This window comes from Vombatus ursinus, unplaced genomic scaffold (assembly GCF_900497805.2).
Source record: "Vombatus ursinus unplaced genomic scaffold, bare-nosed wombat genome assembly UNPS02005659.1, whole genome shotgun sequence".
Taxonomy (NCBI): Eukaryota; Metazoa; Chordata; class Mammalia; order Diprotodontia; family Vombatidae; genus Vombatus; species Vombatus ursinus.
In genome coordinates this window covers 7509145-7527694 of record NW_020945437.1, presented here as the reverse complement: position 1 = coordinate 7527694, position 18550 = coordinate 7509145, and the positions used below count along the sequence as shown (strand labels likewise).

The window sequence follows — 18550 nt, the reverse complement described above, 5'->3', positions numbered from 1 at the left end:
GTAGTAGTAGTAGTAGTAGTAGTAGTAGTAGTAGTAGTAGTAGTAGTAGTAGTATAAAGATGGATATCTTCTTAACATAGTGTTCCTTCTTTTTAATGAGAGCTGTTTCTTTTACGTAAGGCTTATCCTTGATGTTGTTATAATCCATTCACTACAAACAAAACAAACTTCTTCTGATTTTAGAGAGCATAAAAACTGAGCACTTGAATTTGAATTCATTACAAATAATTTTTGTTGTTTAATTGTGTCTGACTCTTCATGACCCCCTTTGGGATTTTCTTGGCAAAGACACTGGGGTTGTTTGCCATTTCCTTCTCTAGCTCATTTTACAGATGAGGCAAACAGGGTTAAGTGACTTGCCCAGGGTCACCTAGGTAGTAAGTGTCTGAGGCCGGATTTGAATTCAGGTCTTCTTGAGTCTAGGCCCAGTGTTCTGTTCACTTCACCACTTCACTGCCCCATTTCCAAATAATATATTAGAGATATTTATATCTTCATATTCTTCTTAAGAGATTTCTTTGATTAACCACTATTCATAAATTTTATTTGATTCTCTTTTTCATTTCTTCTTTTCCTTATTCTTTTTCCTTCTTTAATATATATCTTCCCCATAATGTCTGGTTCAAGAGAAATTTTTTTCTAAGCAAAACCTGTATTATCAAGATTACAAAGTATTAAAGATTACAGAGTTTTACTTTAAACTGTAGCTTCTGGTCTTCTTATAGGTTTTTGGATATTTTTATGTAAGAGTCTTCATTTTTTTATTTTGAGTCAAGCTTTAGTGAAGTAGAGATGTTTTATTTCAGCTTTTAGGGGCAATTCTTTATATTATTTAATATATTTTCTAAGTTAAAATATCTTAAAATTAAGCATTTTTACTTCTGAGGTAAAAAAAGTACTGTTTTGAAATCCTCAATAAAATTTGCGTGTGCTTTTCTCTCTCTCTCTCTCTCTCTCTTTTTTAACATAATGATTTACATTAAGTTAGTAATTACTACATAAGCTAATTAAAATAGGGAAAGTCTATACTGTATTAATAATCTTTCTCTCTTCAGATTGCAGCGATTCTCCGGAAACGAAAACTAGAGTATTACTTACACAAACTACTACCTGAGATCATACAATCCGCTTCATTTCTGACTGCTAATGGAGCCTTATATATGGCTTTCTTTTGCATTTTAAGGTTGGTACTCAGAATCAGTATTGAAAGTTTATGCAAGTGATTGTGTTAAAACTAGAATGAAGCAGAAATGTTCATGTGGTATTGTGTAAGTCATTTAAAAAAGTTTTTATCAGTAAAATGCTGTTTACTTATCTCAAAGAAATCTTAAGCTAAGTGCTGTGAACTTTGAATGAAGGTACAATGTGAATTTAGATTATAATTATGAGAGTAGATAACTGCCAACAGGAATCACTTTCTGGTAGTAATGACATGGTCCAGTGCATCATTCACTTACATATATTTGCCGAGAACTTGATCAGGCATTTTTAACTATCCTTTTTCATAGATGAGGAACTTAAAACAATTTTCCATGATATAGATTGAGTCTATGTGTAGTGAAGCAACTGAATTGATTTCAAACTCTTTGTCATAACTCAGTGATGTGAATTTTGGTCTTGATTCATTTTGCTTAGGGTCAAGTAGACCCTGTTTAGCAAGTTTGATATAGTAGAAATGCAGTTAATATCCATCTGTGAGCCCCATGGCACCACACCTTTGTCATTCAAAGTCAGTTACTCAGGAAGCATTTTCTTTTAAATGAGAAAAAGGTACAACTTCTCTTCCCCCACTCCCAATTTTAATAGTCTTAAACTATTTGTTGGAAATTATTCAAATTCCCTGCTGGGTTAGCACAGTAATTCTGTTCCTATATTTATACATGTTGAATATGGGACACTGGTCAAATGACATACTTAAGCCCTAGAGTAAAGTGATAACAGATATTATAAATGAACTTTTGACCTTTGTTTTATGTCCATATTAGTGCTTTTATTTTTTTCATGTACATTCTAATTGTAATTGAAAATTGAGTTCCCAAAAAGCCTTTTGTAATTTGCTGGCTAAGATAATTGAACTCTATGAGCTTTGAGATTGGCCAAAGAATAATTGATGTTAATCCTATTTCTTATTTAACTGCTAAAATCAACCCTGGATTAACTAAAAATTGCATAAGGATGTATTCTAGTTGTTAACAAAAAGGCTATATTATATGGATACTTTGTTAATACTTGTTGAAACTTTAAATTTAATCTTCAATGTTAAATAATAAATAGGTTTTAAACATATTAATAATGACTTGCTATTGTAGCATTTTGAATTATTAAGTGAATCCTTTTGATTAAGTCATGAGAATTTAGAGTACTCATAATTAATGTTACATCACATATTGTTCTTATAGTTGATTCATTAAGTTCAGGTCTTCTTTTAAAATTTGCAGTCATCTGTTAATTTCCCTTTGGCTTTTATGATAGAGGAGGAATTGTACCCTGAATTTTCCATCTTCCTAGAAAAAAAGATCTAGATGAAAAAATTATTAAAAATTAGAATATTATTCAAATTATGTTTTGTCCTCAACAAGCTTTTTTAATGCTTTTTTTTCTCAGGAATTCTGTTTTAGGGGAATTAGTTCATCTGAGCTTTTTGATTTATGCCTGTGGATGTGTTGATTTTTCCTGCCAGGGATCATTTGGTATTTGACTTTTGGTCATATACTTCCTTACAATTTTTTCTGTGCAAATTGCCCTTCAATCATGCTTATAGTGTCTTTGAAAGAATATCCTTACAATGTTTACAATCTTTTCAGTCCACTGTGGCATAGTTGACTTGGGAGTCATAATATGAGGCTTCAGATCTTTTCTCAAATACTTTTTAGCTGTGACCCTGGGACAAGTAACTTAATTTTTCTTTGCTTAGTTTCCTCATCTGTAAAATGGGGGTAGTAATAGCAACTACCTCTCTGGGTTGTTGGGAGGATCAAATAAGATAATTTACAGAAAGTGCTTCAAACCTTAAAGCATTATATAAATGTTATAAGCTATCATCATCATCATCATCATTATCATCTTTACTCTTTTGAAATAATCAGGAATTCTAACATTCTCTAGCTTTTGCTGCTTCTATCCCCTACTTTTCTCTGGAATTATTTTGTATCCTGTGCCTTTTCGTCATTGTTACAACTTTCTCTTATCATATTTAGCAGCATCTACTGTCCCTAAAGATAAGATCCTATTTGTATTTCTTCATTTTCTAGGAAACAGACCCTTCTTTAATGAGATGAGTAGTGATACATTAGGTTTGTACATAGAGCTTGCATACCACCCCTCTACTGTATTTGAAACTAACACTCCCTGTATATTATAATGCTATGGAGGCATCGTTCCTAAATTATAAATCATGTGACCTAACATCACAAAATAAGTACTTATTCTATGACGAGTAGAACTAAGATTGATTCTCTAGCACATTTTTCATAGAAGCTGTCTTAGACCTTTTCTTCTTGCCTCAAACTTCCCACATAAACCTCTCCTTCCTCCCTCCCCTACCTTTTTATTATTATTTTTTGAAATTGGGTCTCTCTATCCTACCTAGTCTGAAGAGCACTGATCACTTGCAGCTGGCCCAGTCTGACTGTTGTTAAATGGCATAGAAACTTTGATCTGCTCCATTTTAGATGTAGGTTGATTCACTACTCCTTGGCCACTTAGTGGCTGCTCTCTCCTAAGGGTCTTGTCATATTGGTGCCAGATTAGTTTGGATATCCGATAAACTTTACCGTAACTTAGAAATCCTGAATTCAAATTCACAAGCCTTAGTGTGGCACTACACCTGGCCTCCCTCCTCCCTTTAGAAAGAAGAACTTGCTTCATACTTTACTGAGGGGAGGTGATTAACTATGACCTCTCTTTTCTCATGCTCTCCATTTCAAAACACTTTGATATCATCTCCCATTCTTCCCTCCTTTAATACATAGGCCCTGTCCTTGCCAAGACCAACTCTTATTATTTTCTTTCCTCAATAGACCTTTTTTCCCCCCTTAATAATGTTTTTTTTTTCCAATTACATGTAAAGATAGTTTTCAGCATTCCTTTTTGTAAAATTTTGAGTTCCAAATTTTTCTCTCTCGCTGCCCCCTCCAAGACAGCAAGCAGTCTGATATAGGTTATATATGTTTAATCATGTTAAAATGTTTCCACATTTGTTATGTTGTGAAAGAAGAATCAGAACAAAGGGAGAAAGAAAAAACTAAAAGCCAAAAAAAGTGAAAGTAGTATGCTTTGATCTGCATTCAGACTCCTCTTACTCTGAATGTGGTTAGCCTTTTCATTTCTTTTCTTTTTTTCTTTTTTTTTTTTGGCTAGGCAATGGGGTTAAGTGACTTGCCCAAGGTCACACAGCTAGTAAGTGTTATGTATCTGAGGCTGGATTTGAACTCAGGTACTCCTGAATCCAGGGCTGGTGCTCTATCCATTGTGCCACCTAGCTGCCCCCCTGGTTAACCTCCATCATGAGTCTTTTGGAATTGTCTTGGATCATTGTATTGCTGAGAAGAACAAAGACTAGACCTTTTTCCAATGATTGATACTCTGCCTAGACTCGTGCCTCATTGGTTAGCATTCTTCCACCTCCTTTTACTCTTCCTGATCCCAGTGATTCTGACCCTCAGCGACTGTTGTACAAACTCTGTTCCCCATACCAGATGCCAACTTTCTTGTCCCCCTCAACTCTGCTCTCCTTACCACCCCCCATGTGCCTCTCCAAATCTGTCTGACTCTTCTATAATGCTTTTTCCCATATCATCAACTGACTATTGGACAACATTTTCAACTGGATGTTCCATAGGAATCTCTAAAACAGAACTTATTATTTTTCCTTCTAAACCTAGCCCTCCTCCCAACTTTCCTGTTTCTGTTGAGGGCACTACCATTCTTACTATAGCCCAGATTTGAAACCTTAAAATCATTATCAACCCTCTCCTCCCCCATCCCCTCATCCATTCAGTTGCCCTCATCCCCTGTTTCCTCTCCTATTATAACAGACTCCTAATTGTTCTTTCTGCTTTCATCCAGAGTCTTCTCTCTGCAGTCCATTTTCCATACTTGCTAGTACAGTGACTTTCTGAAGTATAGGTGTGGTCATATCACTCCTCTTCATGAAGTTCTAGCGACTTCTTGTTGCTTCTAGAATAAAATACAAACTCCTCCCCAGTTTGGCATTTATAGCCCTTCACATTTTGGCTCTTCCTTTCAATGATTTTTACATTATTCCTCCTCATGTCTTCTTTTTGAGGCAAGCTGATAAATCTATTCTAAGTGCATGGCATTTTGTTCATTCTTTGGGCCTTTACGTGGCCTTTCCCTTAGTTTTGTAATTCAGTTCCTTTTCACCTCTTTCCCTTTGCACTCCTGGTATCCTTTAAAGTTCAAGTGGCTCAAGTGCTGCCTCTGGATGAGGCCTTTCCTCATCTTGCCTTCTTCTCAGCTCAGATTATTTTGTATTTTCTGGTAATGTAAACTCCTTGGACTGAGCTTATTTGCTTTTGGTATATCTAGTGCCTAACACAGTATGTGTGTGACACATACTGGGCGCTTAATAAATACATGTCAAGTTATTGCTACTGCAATAAAATACAAATTACTTTTCCTAGCTTTTACAAATCGTGGAATTTCTAAATGTTTGCCTCCTATGAATTTCTGGGTGCCTTAATCACTATTCTTTCTATACCATAGCTGCTTATCTTAGTATCTTGCTTTCACAGTCCAACTTGTTTTTTAGAAGTATTTCACATTACTTCTTTCATGACTAAACTTTTTTTTGAGTTTATCTTGCATTCTCCTGATTCTCTGCCTTCTTATTACCTGTTTTCCACACTTGGAGTATACTCTTTCTAAATCTCCACCAATTAGAATTCTTTTCTTCCTTCTACTATTAATTTAGATGCTATCTTGTCTACAAAGCCTTCCCTACATCCCCGCCTCCAAGCTGAATGTGATTGATTTTTCTTCCTTCAGATTTTCTTTTTAACAATTTTTTGTGGGATTGCCCATATCATCATCAACCTTTATTATTCTTGTTTTTATACAGTGTATACTTCTGTTAGATTGTAAGTTTCCTTAGGGCAGAGACTGTATCACTTTCATTCATTCATTTGTGAGTCAGCATCTAATAAGCATTGATTAAGCATGTACTATGTGCCAGGCACTGTTAGGTGTTTGGTATACAACAACAACAGAAAATAAATAGCCTAGATTATTAAGGAGCTTACATTTCACTGTAGGAAAAACCTAGAAAGCTAAATGCAAAATATATGCAAAGTAATTTCTTAGAGGAAGGCTCTAACTAAGCTAAACTTTGAAGTAAGTTTCATTTTTATATTTCCAGTACCTAGAACAACATCAGTGTTTCTGTTGAATTGAATCTTGCTAGGCTATCTTCATCCATTATTCTATCAGACATGAATGCGTATATGTGCATATTTCCCTTTTTAGGCTGAAAGTTATGCTTGAAAGAAATTATGTATAAAAACCTGCTTGTTTTGATGACTTTTCTAAGTGTTAAATGACTTTTATCAATGGAAGTCAAATCTCTGCATTATATATGTATTAATAGTTTCTAAAAATCAGATTTGGTTTTGTTGTTATGTAAATTTTCAATTTGAATTTCAGGAGGATACTTGGAAAATTCTTCTCCTGGAGTCCTGGCTTTGGTGCTGCTTTACCAGCTTCTTATGTGGCTATTCTTATTGAAAGAAAAAGCAGGTATATTTTATCTATATTCTTTATAGCAGCTAATTTTTAAATTGATTCCCCCAACAGTAATTTTTGTTAATTATTTATTGTGATTTCAATAAGTTTTTTCTGTTGACGAAAAAAATGATTTTTGTCTTTTGCAAATGTTTTTATTCGGCATTAAATTTATTTGAAGCTTCAACTTTCAAGTTTCTTTCTTCAAGGTGGTAGAATGCTAATAACTGCCGATCTCTTACTTCCTGAAAATTTAGAGACTTGGTAGATCTGAATTCTCATCTTGCTGTGCTTTAGGATGAGTTAATTAATTTAAAAACAATTTGATTTTATATAATTTATTTCCCTCATCATAAAGTATTGTGTTGTTATGATTGAATGTGATCCTGTGGGAATTTTCAAAAATTTTCCATGTTGTTGCAAACGATTTTGTTAGTTAAATGAGGTCACAGTTTGGCATAGGAGCTACTGGCTTTGGAATCAGAAGGCCAGGGTTCACACCCCCATCTGACCCCTTCTGGGTGACCTTGGTTAGCCAGGGCACTTAACCTCCCTGACTTAGTTTCTTCAGCTGCAAATGGTGGGGCCTGGATTAAATGGCCTCTGAGGTCTCCTTTAGAGAGGCAACCTTTTGCTTGGTGGTACTATAAGAAAATATTTTTTAAAAAATATTTAAAAATTTAAAAAATTTAATAACTACAGCGTTTTAGCTACTCTAAAGAATAGCCACAGTATAGAAAGAAAAAGTAACGACAGAGATAACCACTAATTTATAGGAGACAACATCTAAGAAAGGAGCAATAAAACCCATGGCTTCAAATTTTGACTCAGAAATAATGGGTAATGAGCAAAATGAACTAGATTCTTATGCAAGGAGGCAAATTTGACCTCTAGGTATTTTTTTAATTAAAAAAATTAAACAAAATTAAAAAAACTCTTTAAAATCACAAATAAACAAAAACTTAATGCTTATTAGCATTGAGTTTTTATTGAGAACTGATTTGAGTTCTTTTAACTATGGCAAAGCCTTAGTTTTAGATAGCTAAGAGCATTGTATGTTACTAAAATTACTATAAATATATTCTTTTAAGGAGTTTTTTTAGGTGACAAAACTCTCTTAAAATGATTGAAATCATGCTCATAATATACTACCATTAATATCCAAATTGTGTTTTTCCTATTCTGAAACAACTTTTCCTTTTAGTTAAAGATTTTTTTCTTTATTACTGGAAAGAAATAACCATTGCAAATTGTATAGCAGAATGTTAACCATTAGAAAAATTGCAGCTTTCTGGATAAAGAATATTTTTTCCAGATAATTTTTAACATTTCTATTTCTGCACATTGACTTTAAAATGTTTTATTGATAATGTAATTACATGAGAAATAAGCATCCAAAGTTAAGTGTGCTAATTTTCATTGATTGCTGACATTTAGGTTGATTTGCATGATGTGATAATTTTTAGGAAAAATTAACACAAATGACGATATTTCTTTGAAGTTATCAATCTGTTTGCATTGTGGGAAGGATAAGATCTATCACTTCTAATAGCTGATTATTTGATTGTAGTCTATAGTGTTTCATTACGTGCTTAAGAAAAGTTATTTAATTAAAAAACATGTGTACTAATGTGATGAAGATACTTTTTTTTTTACAAGTACCTCCTTAGCTATAGGTTTGGAATTTATTTTAAGGTAGCCCAAAACTGTTCTTTTCTTTAAATTGCTATAAAAATTAAAATGCTCATTTATGATTATTTTTATTTATGTGACTTATCTTGTTATTTCTCTGTGTTGTTACCATGCAGATGTGTTCCTAGTAATTCTTCTTCTATACTTCATTGTCTTTTACAAAATAGCTATTACATGTAGTCTCAGAGCTATAATCATTTAGTGTTTTTAGAATAGATGAATAGTAGATGAAGTACTTTGTCAATGATAATTTTGAAAATCATTGATCATCAACTTTGAATATGAATATCAATATTATGAATTTATGCCTAGGAATTTACTTTTGATTGAGTGACTTTTGATTTCACCTACTGAATATAAAATCTTCTACAGACAAGGTTACCTAGGACTTATTCATGTAGTTTTAAAATATCTCTCCATATTGTTCTTACTTCAAGATGACTGGATATAATACTTTGATACTGTAATTCATTATTTCATGAATATGGCACTTTCTACATTAGTGAGATCACAGTTCATTTGTCCTTTTTCATTCCCTGTAATTCTTGTCTATGTCTTTCTATAAATCCTATAAATTCTATAAATCTATAAATTCTATAAATCTGTAGAGAGTATCTCCCACGAATTGTAGGACTATTAGGTCTTTTAATAAATATTTTGTGGATGATAGTGTAAAAGGCTTTTCACTTGTTATACTATGGTATTATGTGATATGACTAGCTTATATTTTCTGCTCATATCTGTCCCCGTTCATAACTTTTCTGATACTTATGTAGAAGTCATTGTTGATAATATGCTTATACTTAACCATATATCTTTCCTTTCATCTTTGGGTCCTTTGTAGTTCTCTTCTGACTTCATATTTGTTCCAGTTTACTACATTGATTTTGGCATTTTCAAAAGAGGTTTCACAGAATAATTAGATGTTTTTGATAGTTTTTTTAATTCACACAGTGGAAGACTATGTAACTTTACTTGGGGCATGTAAGGGTGTCTCACTGAAGGGGAAGCATTATTCCTATGTGAGTTCTTGGGAAAAGATGGAATGTACCTAATGAGAGCTGATAAAAGAAGTTTTTATATATACTTTTATGAATTGAATTCAAAAGGACTTTTAAGCTGAAAAAGGAAGAGAGATAGTGAGAACTGCCTCAGTATCTGTAGCAAGTAACAATAGTGATAACCCGCAATTTGTAGGAAATGACATCCGAGAAAGGAACCAGCAATAAAACATGTGGCTTCAAATTTCCATATGGAAATAATAGATAATGAGAAAAATGAACTAGATCCTTATGTAAGGAGACAAATTTGACTTCTTGGAATCCCTGAAATTTGGTAGGATGAGTCCCATGACTGGACTATGGTTCTGGAAAGGTAGTTCTTATTCACAAAGACCAGAAGTGATAAAAGTGTATGTGAATAGGATGCAGAGTAACAGTAAGTTAAAGAAATATAAATTTGAAGAAATATGGATGAGTGAAAGGAGAAACAAATCATGTCATGAGAATATATTATAGGTGCCTGAACAGAAGGAGAAAATAGATTTTGAGAATTGGAACACGAACTTTTCAAGGAGATATTAATGGAAGCTTTCAGTAATCTAAACGTCTGTTGAAGCTCTCTCTGCCAAAAGCACAGTAGTTACTAATGTTGTTTGTCATGCTATATAATGGTAATTTTATCCTTCAAATAGGCTAAACTTCTTCGGGCCACAGATAGGTTAGACTAGAGACAGACTGAGGATGGTTGGTTGCTGCGGGTCATGTGACAAATAGAGTGTGCAGCAGCAATCCTACATTTTTCTTGGGCTGCTGGAAATCCTTTGGTGGGCTGTATGTTATACAGGCCTGATATATAGGAGGAAAAGAGGATTCAGGACAGAGCCTTAGGTGACACCCAAGGCACAGGCCTGGTAACAGGTGGTAACTCCGGGTGAAAGGGTGTGCGCAGAAAAGTAATTTTTTTGGACATGGTTCCAAATTGCTTTTCAGAATGGCTGGATCAATTGATGGCTATACCTGCAGTGCTTTAGTGTGCCTGTATCTCCCACAACTGCTCTAATGTTTGCCATTTTCTTCTTTTGCCACCTTTGCCAATCTGATAACAATCCATTTTTGGTGCTTTACACTAGCTGTCTTCTGTGCCTGGAATGTTCTGCCCCCAAACCTCTACCTCTTACCTTCCCTGGCTTCCTTTAAGATGTGGTTCAGATCTTAGCTTCTGTAGGAGATACTTCTTGGTCCCTCAGATGCTAGTGCCTTCCTCTTTAAGATTACCTGCCATCTGCTTTGTATATTGTATTTTGTATGTACCTAGTGATTTTTATGCTTGTCTCCCCGGTTATACTATGAGCTCGTTGAGGATACGGACAAACATGTTTTTGTGTCTCTAGCTAGTAGCATAGTATCTGGCACGTAGAAATCACTTGATAAATGCTTGTTGGCTGACAGAGGGAGTTCCCTTTATCTGTGAAATCATAAGTCTATTTCCTATTATTGGTACGAATGGACTCCCACCATTGAATTTTGGTTAGTAGCATACAGAAATGGCTTTCATATAAGACACTCCTGCAAGATATATCTAAAGTAATATATTATACTGTAAATATACCCCAGCATAAAACATTTCTCACAGTTTGGAAAACTGAAGTATGTTACTTATATCCTAAGAAGTCAGTGTACTAGCTTCTGCTTCCAGGAGCCAAGATGGCGGAGTAAAAAGGTAGTTGCTCTCATCCTCCCCTATCATCCTCTGAAAACCCAGAAAATATCACCCCAGAAAAAACCCTGGAACAGCTGAACCAGAAGAAAGACGGGGTATAGCAGTGCAGTAGCCCAGGTAGCTAGAGGGATTACCCTGGGGCAAGGGGAGCACTATAAAACAGGAGTTGCCCAGCCCGCTAGTGGAAAGACCCACTTTAGCATGCCAGGAGGAGATTCTGGTGCCTTGGCATTCTACAGCAAATGGGTCTCCCAGTGCCTCAGCAAAAATAAGGGAAGCAGCACTACAAAGAGCCCCAGGCAGATAAGCACCCGGCAGCATTGGTCTGAAAGGAGCTGAAGAAAGCAACCTAGAGTTGCCCAAAAATTCCAGCCTTGTTGATTCCAGTCCAACACCAGGTAAGCTGTCAGAACCCTGCAGCCTCCAACTGCCAACCAGGAGGAGATCCCGAAGCCTAGGTGATCGAGCAGGCAAACACCAACAGCTGTACCTCCGAGTGCTTCAGTGAGGGTGGGGTAACTGGTGGAAACCAGCTCAGAAAACCACCAGGTGCCTCGGCATTCTACAGCAAAGAAGTCTCCCCATACCTCAACAGAAATAAGGGAGGCAGCACTTCAAGGGGCCCCAGGCAGATAAACACCTGGCAGCACTTATCTAAAAGGAGCTAAACAAAGCTAAAGGAAAGGAAAAGCAGGCAACCTAGATTTACCTGAAAGTCCCAGCCTTGCTGATTCCAGCCCAACACCAGATAAGCTGCTAGAACCCTACAGCCTCCAATTGCCAACATAAGAGACCCCAGCACACAAAGCCAGTGACCAAGACCTAGGCTCCCAACACAGGAAGCTTGGGTCAGTGCCCTCTGCTCCGCAGCAGGAGAGCTTAATCTCTTTAAAGGCTAGGGAATAAAGAAACACCATGAGTGAAAAGAACCGTACAATAGATTCATATTATGAGAAGAGTGAAGATCAAGACAGAAATTCTGAAGAGGACAACACTGTCATCAAACCCACATCTGCAACATCAAAAAGGAATATGAACTGGTCTGAAGCCCAAAAAGCCTTCTTAGAAGAACTCAAGAAGGATTTTAAAAGTCAAATGAGAGAGGTAGAGGAGTCCTTTAAAAGTACAATTGGCCAACTGGAAAAAAAGTACAATGAAGAAAACACATCCCTTAAAAATACAGTTGGCCAACTGGAAAAAAAGTACACTGAAGAAAATAAATCCCTTAAAAATACAATTGATCAATTGGAGAAGAAAGTACAAAATCTAACAGAAGAAAACAATATGTTAAAAATTAGAATTGAACAAATGGAAACTAATGACTCTATGAGAGAACAGGAAATCAGTCAAACAGAAACAAAAAAATGAAAAAATAGATGAAAACGTAAAATACCTCATGGGTAAAACAGCTGACCTGGAAAATCAATCCAGCAGAGACAATTTAAAAATTATAGGCCTACCTGAAAGTCATGATGAAAAAAAGAACCTGGACAATATCCTTCAGGAAATCATAAAGGAAGACTGCCCTGAAGTTCTAGAACCTGAAGGTAAAATAACTACAGAAAGAATCCACCTCTTCCTGCCTGAAAGAGATCCCAAATTGAAAATGCCAAGTAATATAATAGCTAAATTCCAAAATTACCAGATTAAAGAGAAATTACTGAAAGCATCCAGAAAGAAACAATTTAAATATCATGGAACCACAGTCAGGATTACACGGGACCTTGCAGCCTCTACATTAAGAGACCGTAGGGCATGGAATATGATATTCCGTAAGGCAAAGGAGCTTGGAATGCAGCCAAGTATTAACTACCCAGTGAAAATGAGCATGATTTTTCAGGGAAGGAGATGGACATTCAACGAAATAGGGGACTTCCAGATGTTCCTGATAAAAAGACCAGAGCTCAACAAAAAATTTGATCTTCAAGTACAAGATTCAAGAGAGACATAAAAAGATAAATGGGACAGAAAGATACAATATGTGGTTAATAAGAGCAAAATGTTTACATCCCTACAAGGGAAGATGACACTTGCAACTCTTGAGAACTGTATTGTTATTATACCATGTTAAAGGAGTATACATAAAGGGGGTGGATATAAGTTGACTTTGATGTAATGATAAAAAAAATCTGATCAAGTGGGTTAAATGGATCCAAGTAAGTGGATTAGTCTGAGCTAAGAAAATGTGCTGAGAAAGGAGGAGGCAGACAAGGGTAAATTACATTACAGGAAAAGACACAAAAACCTATTAGAGCAGAGGTAAAGAAGGGAGGGGGATGAGCATTGTTTGAACCTTACTCTCATCAGATTTGGCTCAAGAAGGGAATAACATAATCAGTTAGGTATAGAAATCTAACTTGCACTATAGGTAGTAGGAGGGGAAAGGGGAAAGAAAAGGGAGGGGGGATAGAAGGGAGGGAAGAAGCAGTTAGGGTAAAAGGGAAGAAAAGGAAAAGGGATAATAGAAGGGAGATGGGACCTAAGGAGGCACTGGTCAAAAGCAAAACACTAGTAAGGGGGAGAAAGGAGAAAGAAAAGCATTAACAGGGGGGTAAAAAAGGATGGAGAAAAAGACACAAATAGTAATCATAACTGTAAATGTAAATGGGATGAACTCTCCCATAAAATTGAAGTGTATAGCAGATTGGATTAAAAACCATAATCCTACAATATGTTGTTTACAGGAAACACATTTGAAAAAGAGTGACACATACAGAGTAAAGGTAAAAGGCTGGAGCAAAATATATTGTACTTCTGCTGAAGTAAAAAAAGCAGGGATAGCAATCCTGATCTCAGACAAAGCAAAAGCAAAAAGAAATCTTATCAAAACAGATAAGGAAAGAAACTACATCCTGCTAAAAGACACCATAGACAATGAAGTAATATCATTACTAAACATATATGCACCAAATGGTATAGCATCCAGATTCTTAGAGGAGAAGTTCAGGGAGTTACAGGAAGAAATAGACAGCAAAACTATACTAGTGGGGGACGTCAACCTCACCATCTCTGAACTAGATAAATCTAACCACAAAATAAACAAGAAAGAAGTTAAGGAGGTGAATAGAACATTAGAAAAGTTAGGTATGATAGACCTGTGGAGAAAACTGAATGGGGATAGAAAGGAATATACTTTTTTCTCGGTGGTACATGGCACATACACAAAAATTGACCATGCACTAGGGCATAAAAACCTCACAATCCAGTGCAGAAAGGCAGAAATATTAAATACATCCTTTTCAGATTATGATGCAATAAAAATTATATGTAATAAAGGGCCATGGAAAGATAGACTAAAAAATAATTGGAAACTAAATAATCTAATCCTAAAAAATGATTGGGTCAAACAACAAATCATAGAAACAATCAATAATTTGATTCAAGAGAATGACAATAATGAGACAACATACCAAAACTTATGGGATGCAGCAAAAGCAGTTCTTAGGGGAAGTTTTATATCTCTAAATGCTTACATAAATAAAATAGAAAAAGAGGAGATCAATGAATTGGACATACAACTAAAAAAGCTAGAAAAAGAACAAATTAAAAATCCTCAATTAAACACCAAATTAGAAATATTGAAAACCAAAGGAAAAATTAATAAAATTATAATTAAGAAAACTATTGAACTAATAAATAAAACTAAGAGCTGGTTTTATGAAAAAATCAATAAAATAGATAAACCTTTGGTTAATCTAATTAAAAAAAAGAAAGAAGAAAACCAAATTACTAGTATCAAGAATGAAAAGGGTGAAGTTACCACCAAGGAAGAGGAAATTAAAAAAACAATTAGGAATTATTTTGCCCAACTATATGCCAACAAATTTGACAATCTTAGTGAAATGGATATATATTTACAAAAATATAAATTGCCCAGATTAACAGAAGAGGAAGTAAAATACTTAAATAACCCCGTCTCAGAAAAAGAAGTTGAACAAGTCATTGATGAACTCCCTCGGAAAAAATCTCCAGGGCCAGATGGATTTACATGCGAATTCTATCAAACATTTGAAGAACAATTAATTCCAATGCTATGTAGACTATTTGGTAAAATAGGTAAAGAAGGAATCTTACCAAATTCTTTGTATGATAAAACATGGTGCTGATACCTAAACAAGGAAGAGTCAAAACAGAGAAAGAAAAGTATAGACCAATTTCTCTAATGAATATAGATGCAAAAATTTTAAACAAAATATTAGCAAATAGATTACAGCAACTTTTATCACATGAATAATACACTATGACCAGGTAGGATTTATACCAGGAATGCAGGGCTGGTTCAATATAAGGAAAACTATCAGCATAATCCATCATATCAACACCAAAACTAACAGAAACCACATGATCATCTCAATAGATGCAGAAAAAGCTTTTGACAAAATACAACACCCATTCCTATTAAAAAGACTAGAGAGCATAGATATAAATGGAGTCTTCCTTAAAATAATAAATAGCATCTATCTAAAACCTTCAGCAAGCATAATATGTAATGGGTACAAGCTAGAAGCATTTCCATAAGATCGGGGGTGAAACAAGGATGTCCATTTTCACCACTGTTATTCAGTATTGTACTGGAAACGTTAGCTTTAGCAATAAGAGAAGAAAAAGAATAGAATAGGCAAAGAAGAAACAAAGCTATCACTCTTTGCAGATGACATGATGTTATACTTAGAGAATCCCAGAGAATAAAGTAAAAAAGTACTTGAAATAACAAACAACTTTAGCAAAGTTGCAGGCTATAAAATAAACCCACATAAATCATCAGCATTTCTATATATTACCAGAAAAGCCTAACAGCAAGAGACAGAAAGAGAAATTCCATTTAAACTTACTGTAAACATTATAAAATGTTTAGGAGTCTACCTCCCGAAAAAAACCCAGGAACTCTGTGAACACAATTACAAAACACTTTTCACGCAAATAAAATCAGATCTGAATAATTGGGAAAACATCAGTTGCTCGTGGGTAGGCCAAGCTAATATAATAAAAATGACAATTCTACCTAAGCTAATTTACTTATTCAGTGCCATACCAATCAAACTACCAAAAAATTGTTTTATAGAGTTAGAAAAAATAATAACAAGATTCATTTGGAAGAACAAAAGGTGCAGAATATCAAGAGAACTCATGAAAAGAAATGCAGGGGAAGGTGGCCTAGCCATTCCAGATCTTAAATTGTATTATAAAGCAGCAATCATCAAAACTGCTTGGTACTGGCTAAGAAATAGAGTGGTGGATCAATGGAATAGGTTCAGTATGCAAGACACAGTAGTCAATGACTATAGTAACCTATTATTTGATAAACCCAAAGACCCCAGCTTCTGGGATAAGAACCCACTCTGAAAAAAACTGCTGGGAAAACTGGAAAAGCGTATGGCAGAAACTAGGCAGAGACCAAAATCTCATACCATATACCAAAATAAAATCAAAATGGGTACGTGATTTAGATATAAAGGCTGATACTATAAGCATACTGAGAGAGCAGGGAATAGTTTACCTGTCAGATCTATGGAGAACAGAAGAATTCATGACCAAACAGGAGATAGAGAACATTATGAAAAGCAAAATAGACAATTTTGATTACATTAAATTGAAAAGTTTTTGCACGAACAAAGCCAGTGCAACTAAGATTAGAAGGAAGGTAGAAAATTGGGAAAGAATTTTTACAACCAGTCTCTCCGATAAGGGCCTCCTTTCTAAAATATATAGAGAATTAAGTCAAATTTATAAGAATACAAGCCATTCCCCAATTGATAAATGGTCAAAGGATATGAACGGACAGTTCTCAGATGAAGAAATTAAAGCCATCTATAGTCATATGAAAAAATGCTGCAAATCACTATTGATTAGAGAAATGCAAATCAAAACAAGTCTGAGGTACCACATCACACCTATCAGAATGGTCAACATGACAAAACAAAAATGATAAATGTTGGAGAAGATGTGGGAAAATTGAAACACTAATGCATTGTTGGTGGAGTTGTGAAATGATCCAGCCATTTTGGACAGCACTTTGGAACTATGCCCAGAAGGCTATAAAAATGTGCGTACCCTTTGACCCAGCAATAGCACTTCTAGGGCTATATCCCAAAGAGATCACACAAATGGGAAGAGGACCTACATGTACAAAAATATTCATAACATCTCTTTGTGGTGGCAAAGAGTTGGAAATTGAGAGGATGCCCATCAATTGGGGAATGGCTGAGCAAGTTGTGGTATATGAATGTGATGGAATACTATTGTGCTATAAGAAATGATGAACAGGCTGACTTCAGAAAAACCTGGAAAGACTTGTACGGTCTGATGCTGAGTGAAGTGAGCAGAACCAAGAGAACGTTGTACACAATAACAGCAATGTTGTGTGATGACTAATATCGATAATCTTAACCCTTCCTGACAATACAAGGATCTAAGACATTTCCAGAGGCCTTGTGATGGAAAATGCTATCCACACCCAAAGAAAGAACTATGAAAGCTGAATTGTTATTTTTTTCTCTTCTGTTGAGTTTTGTTTCCTCTTTGTGATGGTTCCTTCTATTGGTTTTAATTTCTACTTACAACATCACTAATGTGAAAATATGTTTAATATGAATGTAAATGTATAGCCTATATCAGATTGTGCACCATCTTGGGGAGGGTGGTGGGGAGGAAGGGGGAGAAAAATTTTAAACTCAAAAGCATATGGAAGTGATTATTGATAAATCAAAATGAATTAATAAAAAAAAAAAGAAGTCAGTGTACTTAGTTGACATTTGTAGGGAAAAAGTTTGGACTTAGTAGTTGGCTACTTCTTTTAAGTGTTCCAGGTGAGAGGAAATTAACTTGGCCTATTTAAAACTATTTAAGTATATTTGACAACATTCTAATGAATAACCTAAATATTCTTGAAGTAGTAATTGAAGTATTTCCTATTGAAATGAAAAAAAATCAAATGAAATATGATTTGGAGTAAAATGTATTAAGTATTTGAAGTGGCTCTTTGAGGAATGAAAAGAAATGTGCTTAAAAATTGAATATACAGGAAGCTAATGTGGACTTTGTTAAGCTGAATCAAACTGAATTTAAACATGTTAAATTGTATAGACTGTATTTAATTTAGATTACAAATACTTAGTGTTGTATTTTTACTTTAGATCATAATATTGTGTACATATTCAGAAAATATTGTACATTGTGTTTCTTTTTCTGTCTTTTAAGCTTAAATTTGAAATTCTCTGCCTGTAAAACCTAATGTTTTGGAGGAAAAAAAAAAGTTCGGTACCTATTTTTCCTAAGGTATTTTATTTTGCATTTTCAGCCTTTTCCTCATAGTTATTTTAAAAGACTGTTTTTTTGTTTGAATTTTGTGTTTTCTCCATCTGTTTTAATTTTATAGGAAGTAATTTGACTTTCCCAT

At 34.7% G+C, this 18550-nt stretch overlaps 1 protein-coding gene across 2 annotated transcripts in view; it reads left to right on the top strand.

Moving 5' to 3' along the window:
• TMEM135 (transmembrane protein 135) overlaps window positions 1-18550 on the top strand; it is a 342694-nt gene that overhangs the window by 41817 nt on the left and 282327 nt on the right. Inside the window, exons 2-3 of one of the 2 annotated variants that reach the window (XM_027848341.1) lie at window positions 1056-1183; window positions 6664-6756. In XM_027848341.1, coding sequence (XP_027704142.1) covers window positions 1056-1183; window positions 6664-6756 — 221 coding nt within the window. The remainder of the gene's footprint in view (window positions 1-1055; window positions 1184-6663; window positions 6757-18550) is intronic. The other variant, XM_027848342.1, reaches the window with a different exon arrangement.